This window comes from Bremia lactucae, linkage group LG6 (genome assembly GCF_004359215.1).
Source record: "Bremia lactucae strain SF5 linkage group LG6, whole genome shotgun sequence".
Classification (NCBI taxonomy): Eukaryota; Oomycota; class Peronosporomycetes; order Peronosporales; family Peronosporaceae; genus Bremia; species Bremia lactucae.
In genome coordinates this window covers 5,780,422-5,794,715 of record NC_090615.1, presented here as the reverse complement: position 1 = coordinate 5,794,715, position 14,294 = coordinate 5,780,422, and the positions used below count along the sequence as shown (strand labels likewise).

Genomic DNA, 14,294 nt, shown 5'->3' with positions numbered 1-14,294 from the left:
TCTTTTTCATAAAACAGGAGTGAATGTTGCTAATAGAACGTACTTAGTCTGGGTCGACAAAGTCAAGATGGCAACAAAGGGTGTATGGCAGCTGAAGCAGGTGACAATTCGGTACTGTCAACACAGCGGTAGCAGTCGCTATGTGCGGCAACTTCTAGCTGATGAGCGCTTCCACAAATTTGTCGAGGAAAACCCGCAAGTGCAGTTCGAAACTGAGCTCAAAGGTGCTCGTCATCCCATCTTGGTTGGAGATTACAGTATGTCGTCCGTTAGTATTGTTTGAACAAGACCAAACGAACGCATAACGAGATGTGGCGTGTATGCACAGTAACAAATCAGCGCAAGGTCGCGGACGTTAAGAACCAGGAAATTCCTTTCATTCTGAAGCAGGTTCGCAACCGACCATATCAATGGAATGCATCCGTGGCTTGAAGTGAGTTTCCTAAAATCTCTTACTTGTATCACTCTGCAGCTGGAGCGTCTTCGCAACTCTAGCGGACGCAAAATGACGCTTATTAAGAAGCCAGTATTCTCAAAGCGTCCAACTATACAAGGTATTTGGCAGCCGGACCTTGAATTCCCTAAATTTGAGATCAGCGACCACGCGTAGAAGAAAGCTGTCGTTAAGAGGCTGTTTTCGACGCGTAAAGGTAATAGCTTAATGATTGCAATAACCCAGCGCAGGACTTACGTAAACAATAAAGAATCAAATATATTCTCTCACGTCACAAGTACGCAAGAAAATTGCAACCAAATCATTTAGTACACATCTCAGGGTTCGATCAAAGCCCAAAGACCGTGCAGAAAGCTTTTAAACGCATACCACCAGTCTACAGGCCGTGCAGCTAAATTTAAAGCAACTGGATCAATGTTACCAGTCTAGAAACCGTGCAAAACGACCTGCGCGTCCATGCAGATTTCTTGGTCAAGCAAAAACTCGCGAATATTCGTCCGTTGGTCCCCTGATAGCTGAATAATTTCACCGAGCTCGTCGTCCTTCACGATGGCGCCATTGCAGCTAAAATTTTTCTTAAAAGCCTTTAGAATACGCTTAACGTCGAGGTCATCAGCAAGACCTTGAACTGTCGTCAGACACTTGCGACCGTTGCGCTGCTGTACCCGTACGTGCACTTTACCGCCGCCAATGCTAGAATCATCTTTTGCGTCCGCAAAAGCGTCTGCACAGCAAATACAGTACAAGATACAATATCAGCATGTCCATGCATAGGTACAAGACCGTAAATCATTCAATTCTACGCAAGATCTTTTCGCAGAGGCGTACCGAAGGTCTGGAAGTTCTGAATGTCGGCCATTTTTGTGTGTGAGTGGTGACTATGCAACTAACGTTTTTTTTTCGAAATGTCACTCGTTAAAACATTTCTTTTTCTGATTGGTTGAAATTCTACATTGAAGTCGGCAATGCTGCAAACGACCATCGAAAATTTTCAAGAGCTCAAAGTGCATAAATCGCATCAGCTAGCACGACAAGTCGTTTATAGCTGCGAATATATTGCATAAAAATAATTACATGCTGCTTTTTGGGATTCTCATCCGAATTGTAGTTATATTGACAAGGTCAATTGTTCATACTCAGCGATAATACTGCCAAAAAAGGATTTATCGGTTGCGATACAGCAGTAGCATAGATACAAGCAAGCAGCAGAGTGATAAGTGATAAGCTTCGGCCCTTTACACAAGCGCAAGGATTCGCGATTCAGACTAGACGTGTCACGTGCGAACGATGGCAACCTTGCGCTCTGCAAAGCTGGGCAGAACAAATGAAACCTCGTGTATCTTAGTACTGTAGAAGCGAAGCTAAGATTGCGCTTGAGCTTATCTACGCCCTGGTCAAGCGAGCAAAGGATAAAGCCAATTTGACCCGACGGGTATGTCGGAAAAGACGTGTTAGAATAGTTGACAGTGGTAAAAAGAGATTTTGGCAGCTTGCATGACATCCACGATGAGGTCAAGGAGCAACCAAAGGCACTCCCTCTGGGTGCAAATAATGCCGTCTGGGGACAGAACGTTGTTCATGTATCCGTAAAGTTCCGCACGAGTTGCGGGATTTCTGCATTAAGAACAAGCAAGAAGCGAATCGATGTGAGTTCTAGAAGGCAGTAGCTGCAATTACTTAACAGCATCGATAGAGTTGTCGAAATTGTCAGTTGAGCACGTGGTGAAATTGACCAATAGACCGAGCATTCAAACCTTTAGCAGTTGCTAAATATTTATACAAAAGTTAACGTTGCTGTTGGCGACAAGATCATTGCAGCAAGCCATGAATTGGTGCAATTGTGGCTCCTATAAAGCTGACTCCCTTTTTTGAATGGAGCTTCACTTGTCTTAATCAAGCTGGATCAAGTATTCATATACAAGACTTAAAACTTCAAAGGACGATTGCTACAATAACAACTTATGCGCAAGCAGGTAGATTTAAAGAGGTCAATTATTTTTTATTTAGCTGTAGCAGCTTATGTCTACATTAATACACAGACAAAACATAAGCATGCCGTGATAACTGAAATCGGCTGGTTATTTGTATCTCTTTGTGATGAGACGAATATAAAAAAGACAAGAATTAGCCTAATGTCTCGGACCGCTCATCAGCATTAACTTTTGTTATATGAAGCTGAGATGGAAACTGTTTTAGTGGGAGCTAAAGTTCGGAGCAAAAGGAAGTTTAAGGTCAGCGGTTTTGCAGACGAACCACGTGGGGCAGAATTAGGATTGCGCTCATTTTTTAGCAAATATAGTTCTTGAGAAGTTGAAATGATTGACGAGTTTGTGTTGGAACGAGCGGTCGTCTGTAGCATCCCGAATAAATTGCCGTCACGAAGTATACAGCACGTCTTTAGTCACTACACCCGGTTTGTTTTTTAGTTATAATCGGCGCAAGCTCATATATTAGCTGAAATTAAACACAATTGCACTTTACGTGTACTTCTAGTTAAATTGACCCTGTTAACAAAGACTTGTAACCCATCTTGTAGCCAAATTACGTCGCCTCTGTAGTTTTTTTGCGCGAGAAAACACGCTTGATAAATGGGAGCGTAGCTAGTGTAATCGGAAACCGAATAATCTCAAGGCACTCGTTGACAATCACCGCGATGGCGATGTTTCCATACTTCGGGTCTAGTCGAGCCGGGTCGATCAATTTGTCGAGGCCAATTTGCATAATAAAGTCAATGATACTTGCACCTGACACAAGACCGGTATCTAGTGCCACATAGATAGTCACGCCCGAGGCCACATATAGTGAAGTCCACCACGCAAGGAAGGGCAGGCCGTACTGCTGCAGCGTTCCAATAAACTTATTGGGCTTCTTGGCCACTTCGGCTTTAAGGGTCTCAACCTCTTTTTTAAGCGCCATATTCGTCTCAATAAGTTCTTGAATTTGTTGATTTTTACTCTTCGAAGTGTTACCGTGCAGCTGTTGCCGGGTATTATCGTCACGAGACGGGACCGAGGCGAACGACGGTGCCTGTAAGCTCTTCAAAAACACGTTTTGAAAGCGAGATGATGCCTTAAGCGGAAACTTAGAAGACGACCTACGCGTTAGACACTGCGCCAGCAGCGGCGAGCCACCGCTTTGGCGGAACAACGTGCGGATAGGTAACATGGTTGGAAATGAGTGCCTGAAACTAGCTCCAAATATTCGTCTTTTACAAATAATTTTAAGAATTCACACTTTTTGAAATATTAAACGAAATGATGAGAGAAATGTTATTTTTGCCATCGTCACCAAGCGCCTGGCTATTTTATCCAGTAAGAAAGCTTTCATTCTAAAAAAAATTCTTCTTCAGCGATGACAAGCGTCGCGTCCAGCGTCTCGGGTCTTCGCCAACAGGTAGAAGAGATTCCATCAATCTCAGCAAGCAATTGCAGCACATTTAATACCAGATCAGTACTTGTTGCCGTAGAAAAGTCGCTGCTACGCACGCTTGCTTTCATCTTGTACCAGCTTGACCGGAAGTGTGCAAAATACTGTGCCTCGTCAATTGTACAATTTTACTTTCAAGTTCAGACGCAACTGCCAAATGCAGTAGCTGACTCGCTGGAAAGAGTAACTAATTCGGTTGTTTCGCTTTCGGACGCACACTTTGTCGAGTTCTGGGAATCGCTCGTTGCGAAGGAGCTCGACGAGGCATCGAAACAGCAACAGCTTCGTTGCCAAAGTCACCTGCTTCCGTATCGCTGCGTTGAATATAGCGCAACCATAACTCCGGCAATAGATACCTATGACACGCCGGAGCAACATGTAATTTCACGGCTCTACCAACATCTCGTGGTTGGAATCCAACGTATTTTTTTCACACCGAAGCCTTTCGAGGGTCGAACACAAACGCCATGTACGTCACCGGTTGACATATTGGACGCAAGCTGTCGACAGCCACAGTACAGCTCCTGGTATCAGCTTGAAAAGTCGGGCTGCAAGTCGAATCACGCAGACAAGACCGACGAGATTGAGCCTGGCTGGGCTGTGGAATACATGGAGCAGGACACAAATATCTCTTCTGAGATGTGTCGACGGATGGCCGAGATGATGCATTCCACTGTTCCGTCAAACCTTTTTCGAGCGACTGTCACTGTAAATGGTTGTGACGATGGAAATCTGGATCTAAATGTGGATGCAGTGACTCCCGGTTCGTTTCCACCGACTCCCATTACAAGGGACTTGCAAACAAGACGCATTAATCATTACACTATGACTGTGCTGGATCATGCGACACTAACGCTTCGGCTATTATGTGAAGAGAACTACCGATAAGTGACAAAAAATATTAAATTTGTTTATAAAACTTTGTTTCATAGATTCTTTATGTATCATTATAACTTTTTAGCAAAACTCAAAGCTAATCAAAGGATGTACAAAGCATCATGTAAATGTGCCTAATTATCTTTGCTTTTCCAGCTTGGTTCAAACTTTCCCCAAGCTTTCGGAACTCCATACGCCTCACGATACGAAAACCAGATTATTATGGCCGCACTTACAATTGTAGCCATTAGCGTCACATAGCTAACGAGCCATCTTGATGGTAGGTACCCAACAGGTATTGATATTTGCAGCGCTGGAAGAGGAGACACAGCTGCTAGATTGATCCAGTCGCTGTCACTGAACCAATTTTCTTGATTTGAGATTCCCCAGGTCTGTTTATAAACATTAACGATCAGCCGCAGAACTTAAATTAAAAGCCATTCTATCGTTCTTCTTTAGCTACCTGAAAGTAGCGCCGTACTACATCATCACGAATTGGCTTGAGCTTATTCCGAGCAGCCGGATTTTTATCAAGGCATTTGATAAAAATATCCGGAGCAATGACGAATGCTTGCCGGTACGACTCTGTTTCAGACGGTGCTTGGTATCGAAAGTGAATCGGGTACTCAATGTGTATTTGGTTGCTTAATGACCTTCAAATCCATTGTCAAGAATTAGTAATAACAATTAACAATATTATGCAGGAACCAGCAGGTATGCCCGACATTGGAAACTCGAGAACAATAACGTGTTGCGCAGATACCGGAGAAGGCCGTTCAATTTCAATATGCTTTGTAAAAGACACAAGCTTAAGCTCGTTAAAACGCTCCATCCTCTATTATTCACGCGACGAATTAAGTTGACAAACCATCGTAGTAATTCAAGGCTACCAATTGCGTGATCGTACCCGTAATTCATCCAAGTCAATGTATGCAGTGTTTGAGATAGGCACGCGTAGAAGAATCGTATTGTTTCTAGTAGCTTTACCACATCCCTCGTGCTTTAAGACTTTCACGTCTATCACGTATCGACGATGAAAGCCTTCTCCGATGATAGCTGCATGCATCAAGGCTGCAGCTACCGGTTGCGTTACTTGGACTTCTATAGGAGTCGTTAAAACTGACTCTACTGAAACGGCTTTGCCTTTTCGCTGAAGCCAAGCGTATTCAAGTTCATAGATGTTGTGCTTGCTTATTATCGGCGTCACAAAGAAATTATCGCTTGTGCTCCTGCGAACTTGAACTGCAGTTCTATCAGCAGCACCAGAACGACAAAACCTTACAATGTAGGATCCGAAAAAAGTGGCTTCGAGAGTCGCAGGAGAAGTTTCACGACGGCTCAATTTCAATGCTGCTATTATCGGTTCCTGTCGGCACGTAAGAAGGTTTCGATGCGCTTCGAGCAAAGCACGTTCTGTAATTGAATGCTTAACGATACCAGTATTGGCGTTCGATTTTTGAAACAGGTTGTGGAAAAATGACGAATTGTCATTTCCCGGCCAAAATGGAAATGATGACGAGTAGCAAAGAGTCTGCGATTTAGAAGCATCTTCGTGAAATATCCTTTCTGGCGAATTGCTTGATTTCCAGGTAGCGTGATTGCAAAAAGACTTGGCCAAGAAATCTAATAATGAACAGTTGGTAAGACGTTAAGTTAACTACTGCTGGCAATTGACAACTTTACAACCTTTTAAGAAATTTGGTAAGATTTGGACTGAAGGTACGATGTTGTCTAAGACTTTACGGACATTTTCTTCGATTCGCTTGTGAAATGTAGTATTCATTTCAATCCAACGGACTCCTTTGCGTAAATCGACGTGCAAGTGAATACCGACAGCATTGATCCCATCAAATCGTGACGAGCTAGCCAGAAAGCGATTAAATGTCGAGCTATGTACATCAGTAGCTGGCTTCCACTTTATCTAAAATACGTTTGCATTTGTATCAGTCTCAACTTTTTTTTGGAATGACTACTCCTTTTACCTCAATTGCATCAATGAGGGGGTCAAGAGCCACCTAGATCCAACATAAAGTTACTACTTATCGTTGATGATAGCGAGATATGCAGTGTACTTTCGACTTTGTGTCAAATTTTGTGTCGAAAGTACTCAGTACTCCTCCGTGTGAAGCCTCGACAAACGGAGAGTTATCTGACGGCACGAGAGCGAAATTTTAGCCATGACTTTTGCTAGTGCGATCTTCTCGGATGACAATAGTAACTTAAGAAATTGTCAAACCTGGGGATATGGAGAGTGAAAGTGTTGCATTTATATGCTGCGGCCACAGCACGAAGGTTGCTCGACTAGCCGCTATTCCGATCAGCCTGCTGGCACTAAAGACAAAAAGCCACCGCTGCATTCTAAATAATGCTTTTGTCGAGTTTTTCATTTTGGTATTGTTACTTTTCAGCCAATTTTTATGGCGCAGACAAAATACAAAGTTTGCCAATTCCAACGTTTGATTAGCGTGAGGCTTATCGCGCTTTTGGTGCCGCAAGGTTCGCGTGTAATGTGATTGATCTCACACGATTAATTACCGTGGTAGTCTTCTGTTGAACTAGTGTCGACGAGGATAAAGATTATCTATAAAATGTATCGTTGCGTTAATGAACAATGCTCCATACCCCTTTTTTTTAAAGATATAAGCACTTTTGCCCAATCAAATGACACACATAAGTGATAGCCATTGAGATATGACCGTGTGGACAACCTTTTCAGCACTTCGCGAGGAAGTAGCGAAAAGCAATGAAAATGCCCTAATTAATGAAATCACGGTGACAGGCCAGTTGATGCATCATCGTCGAATTAGTCGGAAATGCTCATTCTTTGACTTGGCATCGGTGCTAAGTGGCGAGCGAGAGCGACTTGAAGTCATCCTCAAAATTATCGACGACGAGTTGTCAGTAGACGATGTCAATACTATTCGAAATCGAGTCAAAGTTGGCGACATTGTCAATGTCCGAGGATTTATCGAGCGTCTTGAAAAAGGTGCCTTAGTTCTATTGCATGCCCGCGACATTACAATTGTCCGAGCGTGGAAGGATGAAAACCCGAACGTGACGTTCCTTCCACTCCCTTCAATTGCTACGAGTGATAAAAAACTCCTCATGAAAGAGAAAGTGAAGCCTAAAAGCATTGAAAATGTCGTACATCAAGGCGTTTTAGACGTACGGATACACTGCAAATTCTGGATCAACTCCAAAACTTGTCAATACGGCGACAAGTGCGAGTATTTCCACGTAAGTGACGCCGACCAAAAGCTCGAGCGTGCCAAGTGGGTCAAAGAGCGCATCCATCTTAAACGTGATCGTGCTCACTTAAAAGAAGACCCTTTAGATCCGCACGCAAAGAGTGGAAAGCAACAACGGGCTCAAGTTTTTGTCGAGTGGCTGGTCAAAACGTTTGGGGAAGAGTATCTTGCGTCAGGCACAGGCGTTCTGGACATTGCGGGTGGTAGAGGTTGTGTATCGTTTGAGCTGTGGAACAAGCGACGGCTGCGCTGCACTCTCGTTGAACCGGTTCGTTGTTATTTGTTTTTTTTTTCATTTAGTAAGCCTCCATGTAACACAAGTTGATAGCGTCCAATGAAGCTCTCAAAACAACAGCACAGATATTTCAAATATCGACGCCAGGAATTCAACCAACAGGACGTACGACTTGATGAGACACTCGTGCCGCAAATTCGGGCACTGTTCAACATGGAATCCTTTTTCCAGAATACAGAAAATTTATATCTCGTCGAACACGCATCGCTACTTCTGGGCATGCACCCGGACGAAGCAACTGATTCTATATTTGACGTCGCCATAACGTTTCAAAAACCATTTGCGGTTGTACCCTGTTGTGTATTTGGCCAGAACTTTCCAAACCGGCGACTGGCAGATGGTAGCAAAGTTCTCTCGTATGAGAATCTGATTGAATATCTTATCTCAAAACATCCAGATATTGAGAAAGCATATCTTCCAATGGACGGTAAAAATTTGGTGCTCTTTCGGCGTCCTTGCATGTCTGAAAAGCAGGATTAACGATTAAAAATAGTAGTGTTTTTTTAAGTTTAATAAATTATTATTGTTAATCAAGCGAGAATTCTAGCATTCTCTCGGGAAAAACAATGACACCACTGTGTTGCGTCGATTTTGCATCAGTATGCCCTACAACGGCCAGATCGACGGGCATTCCTGAATCAACCTTGCGGTTATAGCCGAAAGATGCAGTGTTCCATTCCTTTACACACTCGCGTCCATGGAAGAGAGCGACTTCGCCCTCAAAACCCAAGCACATCCATGCAAAAGTTGACGGCTTCATCTCCAATGATGACGCATGCGTTTCAATCGTCACTAGTTTTACAATGGGAAATGACACTTGGGCCCACCTTTCCGTATAGAATTGAAACTCTATCATGTCCTTCGACACAGAGCTCATGTTGTTCACAAGACGATAAATGACTCTGTGGCAAAGCCAAAGACGAAGATATTTAATTTCTTCCTACATCGATTCTGAAGATAATTATTAGTACGTACCCTTCCTCCCCTGCTGCTAGCACAACATCCTCTTCTTTGAATGGGAAGCTCGTCAACGTGGCAATGGGCGTGCTCGTACGAATAACGCTATATTTTTTTCCACAATGAGTTACCAGTAAATATTTTTGTCCAGCAGCCACAAGAACATAGTTTGACAGTGTTTTCTCAACGTCCAAGAGCTTAGCATGCACAATTGCTACCACTGATGGCTCTGTCATTGATGGGTAGTAATATTCTTTTTCACTACAGCATTTTAATAAGTCAGAAGGCATTCGACTCTATTCGAAAAAGTATGACTTCAATGTAAGTATCCATTTCGCAGTGGCATCAGTGGCATCTCGATAGGCAATCAATTACCTTCCAGCAAATTTCGTACGGGGTTACACCGTAGAGGTTACCTAGCATATCCCCAACAATAAATTCGCCAATTTGATTCAAGCAAATGTGTTGCACGGCGCTTTCTAGCTGATACCGCCGCAATTCCTATACGTTGCAACAAGGGAGCCAGCGCGGGCGTCAGCGCCAAGTAACGTTGCTATTATTTTCCGAATGTATCCCCAATCCTACCAGCTCCTCGCGCAATACCACTAATTCGCCAGCTGCACTTCCGACAAGCAAGAGCGCACCCTTGTTCTGCTCTTCATAACCGCACACACTCTGCAAGGCAAGCGCCATTAACAATATATTCAGCCCAAGTTCGCGCATTGCATTGTTGACAGCATTACCGTCACAGCATGCGTAAATAAACGGAATCGCCAGCGCGCATCTGGCACTGTTAGTTCAGATCTGTCGTTTCCATCTGATTCACTAGATCCGTTCGCGGCGACTGCGCGGATGCTTCCATCGCGATGAACAGGTTTCGCACCCATCATAGAAATGCTTCCATCCGTGGTCCCCACATAAACACGGCTGTAACGACAGCCCCACGCGCACGTCAGCTCGCTGCCGCTCGTGCTAGCGACGTTGTCCATTTAAAATGACATGAAAAAAGAATAGCTTTAAATTTGGTTGTCGTAATTAACAACCGACCTTATGATAACGATTAAATAATATGTTCCTATTCTAACAGCGTCGACTCACGAACGTCACCGTGTCCCTCGGGACCAGAAGCGTAGCGAGAACTTTGTTTTGTTCTTAATAACGTCACTAAAACTCATTGAGAGTGCGCGCAGATTGCGATTTGAGCGATGGGCGTCCCAAGACTGTGCATGTGCCCAGGTACCCGCGTCGGTAGGCCTCGAAGGCGTGAGACTTGACGGAGAAGAATGCATTCCGGGCCTATTTTGCAAGTCTTTGCGACCAAAATCATCATGGATTTGAGGAAATCGCACGAGAAAAGTTGCCACGTCGGATTGAAAAGCATTTATAAATGCATTGCTGTCGTCCGAATTAGAGTCTCCCACTGGCGTTCCGCTGAGCGTGTGCTGCAAAAGTTTTGCAATCTGGACGCCCATGAGTAGCGAATGCGATGTGTGAGCAGGAAATTCAAACAACTCGGGTTTGACAAGCGCGGGACAGAGTATACGTAGGAACAGAAGACTTCCCACAACAATGCGAACATCTTGCTTACACTCGGGAAAAGCTTTGCGAAATTCTGTAAGCATGTAGTGACAGCAAGCGCGTAGGACCAGTGGAGCGAAATGAAGCGCTTTGGCCAAACGTTGAATAACGCTCTTGGCGTATACGCACACTTGCTCCGTTGACGGTGGCCCACGAGTTTCATACAAACGAGACTTTTCCCCAAATACGTCGCGCAACACGTAGCGAAAGTAAGCGCGGCCCTGCTTTCGGCCAAGCTTCTTCATCATCAACGTGAGCTCCGACGTCGAACGCAAAAAGAGTTCCTCATGTCCACGAATGTCGTCAATTTCAGCCTGTACAGCGTGTTCTAGATCCTGTAATCGCGGCACTTCGCTCTCTGAACGCGTTCGAGGTAAGCTGCACTTGCGCATCATTCAATTAGAAAGCACTTGTCCTTCAGCCACTAGCGTTTTTGGCTCTGATGCCGTGACTGAGGCTGTAATGGCGCGTATCTCTCACAAGGCGAAGTGATAGCGCCTGTAACGTGTGCTGACCCGCTGGCTGTGAGGTGTGTTCTACAATGAGCGCTGTTGCATCCATAGTGGCTCTTCCGCGAGGCCAGCTGGAATTATCTGCGCTGGCTGCAAGCTTATGGGGTCCACACAATGCTGCTTTGAGCAGTCGCAGAACACTCTTGGAAAAAGCCCGACAAAAAGGACGAAACTGCTACTTCAGCTAATCACCTTCTGTAATACACATGCGAAGCCTTTTAAGTTGAAGCAAAATCGCAGGGCAAATAAGATATACATGCGCATGACCAAGGTCGTCTACCTCATGTCGATTGTATACGATTATGCAGACGTTGCATCCTGGCGCAATTATTACGGCGGCTTCGGTGAAGGTGCCGCTCACGGCCCTAATTTATTAGCTACCATGCAATGATGATTTGTCAGCGAGTTTGGTGCTATGGCAGCTAGGACATTTACAGTATTTCAGAACATATTGAAAGGTAATTAAGTTTAAATATGGCTACTTTTCTTTCCTTTCATGAACTTGTCAATTTTCACTCGAGCACAATCGCAGCTCCATTTAAATGTGAAGACTTGAAAACCTTGGTTTGTCCGTTACGTGTGTTTGTGACGCATTTGTCGCGCCATTTTAATCGCCCGTAATCTGTCTGGTCGGCCGGCACATGCTATTTGTATCTATCTACTCACGGTCCTGAATTGGATCCGCCCGGATAGAAAGAACACCCGACCATAGTATTTTCCATTATTTTAGCAACAGGTCGTATCTGCGGCGAGCTCCATCGAAAGTATCCATTTAGAACCCACTAAGAAGACATGATGGTGAAAGATACTGATGGAAGGGTAGCAAAGGTGACAACTCAAAAGCAAAGATATGGTACACTCGCTCGTGAAGTGCCATTAGCAGCAACAACAAGGTTATCGAACACAAACTGGTTTTCGTGGAACGAAATCAATGTCATTATTCGACTGTGCCAAGGCAGTTAGGATACAGAACAACTGGTAGAAAGACATTACCATGAATTCATGAATTGAGACACCATGTCAGCCTCGCCTGGGAAGGTCCTCATACAAGCAAATTACTATATCTACACATTGGCAATGGCAATTAAAATTACTCATTATAATCCTTAGCCGCTTACTCCAAATAGGCTGCATGCAATATTAGGAAACATTTGTAAGAAAGTTGAGCTTTGTAGCTTGGGTGATGATAAATTTGCCGTCCAACTTCATTTAAATTCAAAATATTTTACGTGCTAATGGCCAAAGAGATGATACAAGTCATATATACAGCAACGAGTAAAGTTTGCGCAAGTGCTTCGTGACAAAATTCATTGATGCATGCTTTACGCGGACATGCGCATCTCTGCTGTCTCTTTGTCAGGTTCCGATCGATGTAATTGGCCAAAAAAATCACCGGCTATGACAATAAGAATGTTAAGCAGCTTAAGCTGAACCTCCGAAAGCGATTCCAATTCGCTTCGAAGCGTCCAACAACTACGTAGGATCTGTTGAATCGTAGCTGCTACAGTAGCTTGAACAGGCTTATCCAGCCTTGCTAACAAAGCATAAATCCAAACGGCTTGTGCCCGCGAAAGTGACGTCATGTCGTCGCTAAGCCATGCGGCATGATAATCCAGTAGTCTTCGCGTTAACACTTGATCAAATTGCAGCAAAAGTCGTAAATGAGGAAGAGTGGCTGAATGTTTTACTTCTTCTTTTCCAAAAAAAAAGTGTATCCATCCTTCTTCGTCACTCATTCGAGGTACTTTTGTGCGTTGAATCTCAAGAGGAACGTCACCTTCTATAGCCGTCTTAGCTTTCGGCGGTCCGATGGCTTCCCAGCATGCTATTAGCTGCCGCAATTCTGCAAAATTCGCCAGTAAATTTCTCTTCCACTCATTATCAGGAAACCGGCTTGCATCCAATTCATCGACGGCAAAAGCTTCTAATTTCGGCATGTTGCTGGTCTGTTGGACATCAAACCGTCTTGGATCGATGTCTGGAGCCACTACGACGTCTGGAATATTTTCTGCCTCGAGCCTTACTCGCCAAAGATACTCCTGAACATTTTGAGGCGGATGACCTTGCTGCATCTGTAGTCGAATGAACTCCATATCCACTGCTCCTGCGCCCTCCACGGGCAGCGCTGCTGACATCATCGCAGACGATTAGGTACACTTACTGGATGGACTGCCAATCACATTGCACACTTTAAAGTCAAAAACATAGATAATAGTTTTTTTGAATAAGGGCAATTTCGGCAGTAGAGCACAAATCCGCAGAAGGATAAAAGAGCACTTCTGCAGATTGGGTTTTGAATGGCGTCTTTTGAAGCAATTAACGGAATCAAATTGACACGTTACCTTACTCGAGACAATACTTGGTTTTTCTAAAGCTTCATCTAAAGTGCCGTCGCGAATGTGACTTTTATGCCTTCATAGAGAACTCGATTCATTCCTTGTTATCTTGTTCTTATTTTGGAACAAAATTATAAATAGCATTTACATCTCACGTTGCATGTGGGCCATAAAAATTTGTGATGGACACAGTTCCTGACTTCACAAATGCTGCGTATTTGCGATGGCATGTTGATGGTAATCCTTAAGTCAGCGCTGCACGGGAAAGACATATATCACCTGTTTGAAAGAGCATGCATCGAATCGCTTTACAGACGGTCCTAAAATGACGACTCTTTTGCTGTGAATTTAACTTGCGGAACAATAAAAGGCTTAAAAGTATCTGGATATTTTGGCTCTTCTTTTTTCCTAAAACATAAAGCAATATGTGCCGCATCGTATCGTCTCCGCAATATTATGTATTAGTATGCTAACACATACATTATAACATCCAATAGTAAAAACTAAACGTATCATGACGACTTCTTACGAAGATATTCGTGTAACGTTACATACATATTTATTCCCTATAAGAGTAATACTACATATTATTTCCTATAAATGGAAATAATA

General features: G+C 43.8%; 9 protein-coding genes across 9 annotated transcripts; 4 read left to right on the top strand and 5 right to left on the bottom strand.

Annotated features, from left to right (window-relative positions):
- Positions 1-67: 67 nt before the first annotated feature.
- Positions 68-1,247, top strand: CCR75_000960 (uncharacterized protein; the record flags this gene model as incomplete). The annotated part of the gene is made up of 3 exons (XM_067959065.1): positions 68-257; positions 329-390; positions 473-1,247. The coding sequence occupies 3 exons, from the start codon at positions 68-70 to the stop codon at positions 608-610; spliced, it is 390 nt and encodes a 129-aa protein (XP_067818445.1). The 3' UTR covers positions 611-1,247.
- Positions 880-1,313, bottom strand: CCR75_000961 (uncharacterized protein; the record flags this gene model as incomplete). The annotated part of the gene is made up of 2 exons (XM_067959066.1): positions 880-1,178; positions 1,283-1,313. The coding sequence occupies 2 exons, from the start codon at positions 1,311-1,313 to the stop codon at positions 880-882; spliced, it is 330 nt and encodes a 109-aa protein (XP_067818446.1).
- A 1,682-nt stretch (positions 1,314-2,995) lies between these two features.
- Positions 2,996-3,619, bottom strand: CCR75_000962 (uncharacterized protein; the record flags this gene model as incomplete). The annotated part of the gene is made up of 1 exon (XM_067959067.1): positions 2,996-3,619. The coding sequence occupies one exon, from the start codon at positions 3,617-3,619 to the stop codon at positions 2,996-2,998; it is 624 nt and encodes a 207-aa protein (XP_067818447.1).
- A 186-nt stretch (positions 3,620-3,805) lies between these two features.
- Positions 3,806-4,768, top strand: CCR75_000963 (uncharacterized protein; the record flags this gene model as incomplete). The annotated part of the gene is made up of 1 exon (XM_067959068.1): positions 3,806-4,768. The coding sequence occupies one exon, from the start codon at positions 3,806-3,808 to the stop codon at positions 4,766-4,768; it is 963 nt and encodes a 320-aa protein (XP_067818448.1).
- Positions 4,769-4,800: 32 nt separating this feature from the next.
- CCR75_000964 (uncharacterized protein) lies at positions 4,801-7,021 on the bottom strand. The gene is made up of 6 exons (XM_067959069.1): positions 6,739-7,021; positions 6,443-6,677; positions 5,664-6,379; positions 5,449-5,591; positions 5,238-5,409; positions 4,801-5,148 (listed from the first exon to the last, which is right to left on the bottom strand). The coding sequence occupies exons 2-6, from the start codon at positions 6,537-6,539 to the stop codon at positions 4,891-4,893; spliced, it is 1,386 nt and encodes a 461-aa protein (XP_067818441.1). The 5' UTR covers positions 6,540-6,677; positions 6,739-7,021; the 3' UTR covers positions 4,801-4,890.
- A 335-nt stretch (positions 7,022-7,356) lies between these two features.
- CCR75_000965 (uncharacterized protein) lies at positions 7,357-11,343 on the bottom strand. The gene is made up of 6 exons (XM_067959070.1): positions 10,000-11,343; positions 9,842-9,931; positions 9,632-9,757; positions 9,275-9,552; positions 8,325-9,201; positions 7,357-8,263 (listed from the first exon to the last, which is right to left on the bottom strand). Exons 1-5 carry the CDS (start codon positions 10,243-10,245, stop codon positions 8,826-8,828), a joined length of 1,116 nt encoding a protein of 371 aa, XP_067818442.1. The 5' UTR covers positions 10,246-11,343; the 3' UTR covers positions 7,357-8,263; positions 8,325-8,825.
- CCR75_000966 (uncharacterized protein) lies at positions 7,448-8,329 on the top strand (the record flags this gene model as incomplete). The annotated part of the gene is made up of 2 exons (XM_067959071.1): positions 7,448-8,272; positions 8,309-8,329. 2 exons carry the CDS (start codon positions 7,448-7,450, stop codon positions 8,327-8,329), a joined length of 846 nt encoding a protein of 281 aa, XP_067818443.1.
- On the top strand, positions 8,339-8,779 carry CCR75_000967 (uncharacterized protein; the record flags this gene model as incomplete). Its single annotated transcript, XM_067959072.1, has 1 exon — positions 8,339-8,779. One exon carries the CDS (start codon positions 8,339-8,341, stop codon positions 8,777-8,779), a length of 441 nt encoding a protein of 146 aa, XP_067818444.1.
- A 1,325-nt stretch (positions 11,344-12,668) lies between the features above and the next one.
- Positions 12,669-13,484, bottom strand: CCR75_000968 (uncharacterized protein; the record flags this gene model as incomplete). Its single annotated transcript, XM_067959073.1, has 1 exon — positions 12,669-13,484. One exon carries the CDS (start codon positions 13,482-13,484, stop codon positions 12,669-12,671), a length of 816 nt encoding a protein of 271 aa, XP_067818439.1.
- Between the last annotated feature and the right edge of the window lie 810 nt (positions 13,485-14,294).

Coding starts and splice junctions, on each gene's coding strand:
- CCR75_000964 (XM_067959069.1), bottom strand. CDS start 6,539: ATGAATACTACATTTCACAAGCGAATCGAAGAAAATGTCCGTAAAGTC. Junction 6,380..6,442: donor CTTACCAAATTTCTTAAAAG/GTTGTAAAGTTG, acceptor GTTCATTATTAG/ATTTCTTGGCCAAGTCTTTT. Junction 5,592..5,663: donor TTGACTTGGATGAATTACGG/GTACGATCACGC, acceptor CGTGAATAATAG/AGGATGGAGCGTTTTAACGA.
- CCR75_000965 (XM_067959070.1), bottom strand. CDS start 10,245: ATGGACAACGTCGCTAGCACGAGCGGCAGCGAGCTGACGTGCGCGTGG. Junction 9,758..9,841: donor TGGTATTGCGCGAGGAGCTG/GTAGGATTGGGG, acceptor TGCAACGTATAG/GAATTGCGGCGGTATCAGCT. Junction 9,202..9,274: donor CTAGCAGCAGGGGAGGAAGG/GTACGTACTAAT, acceptor GCTTTGCCACAG/AGTCATTTATCGTCTTGTGA.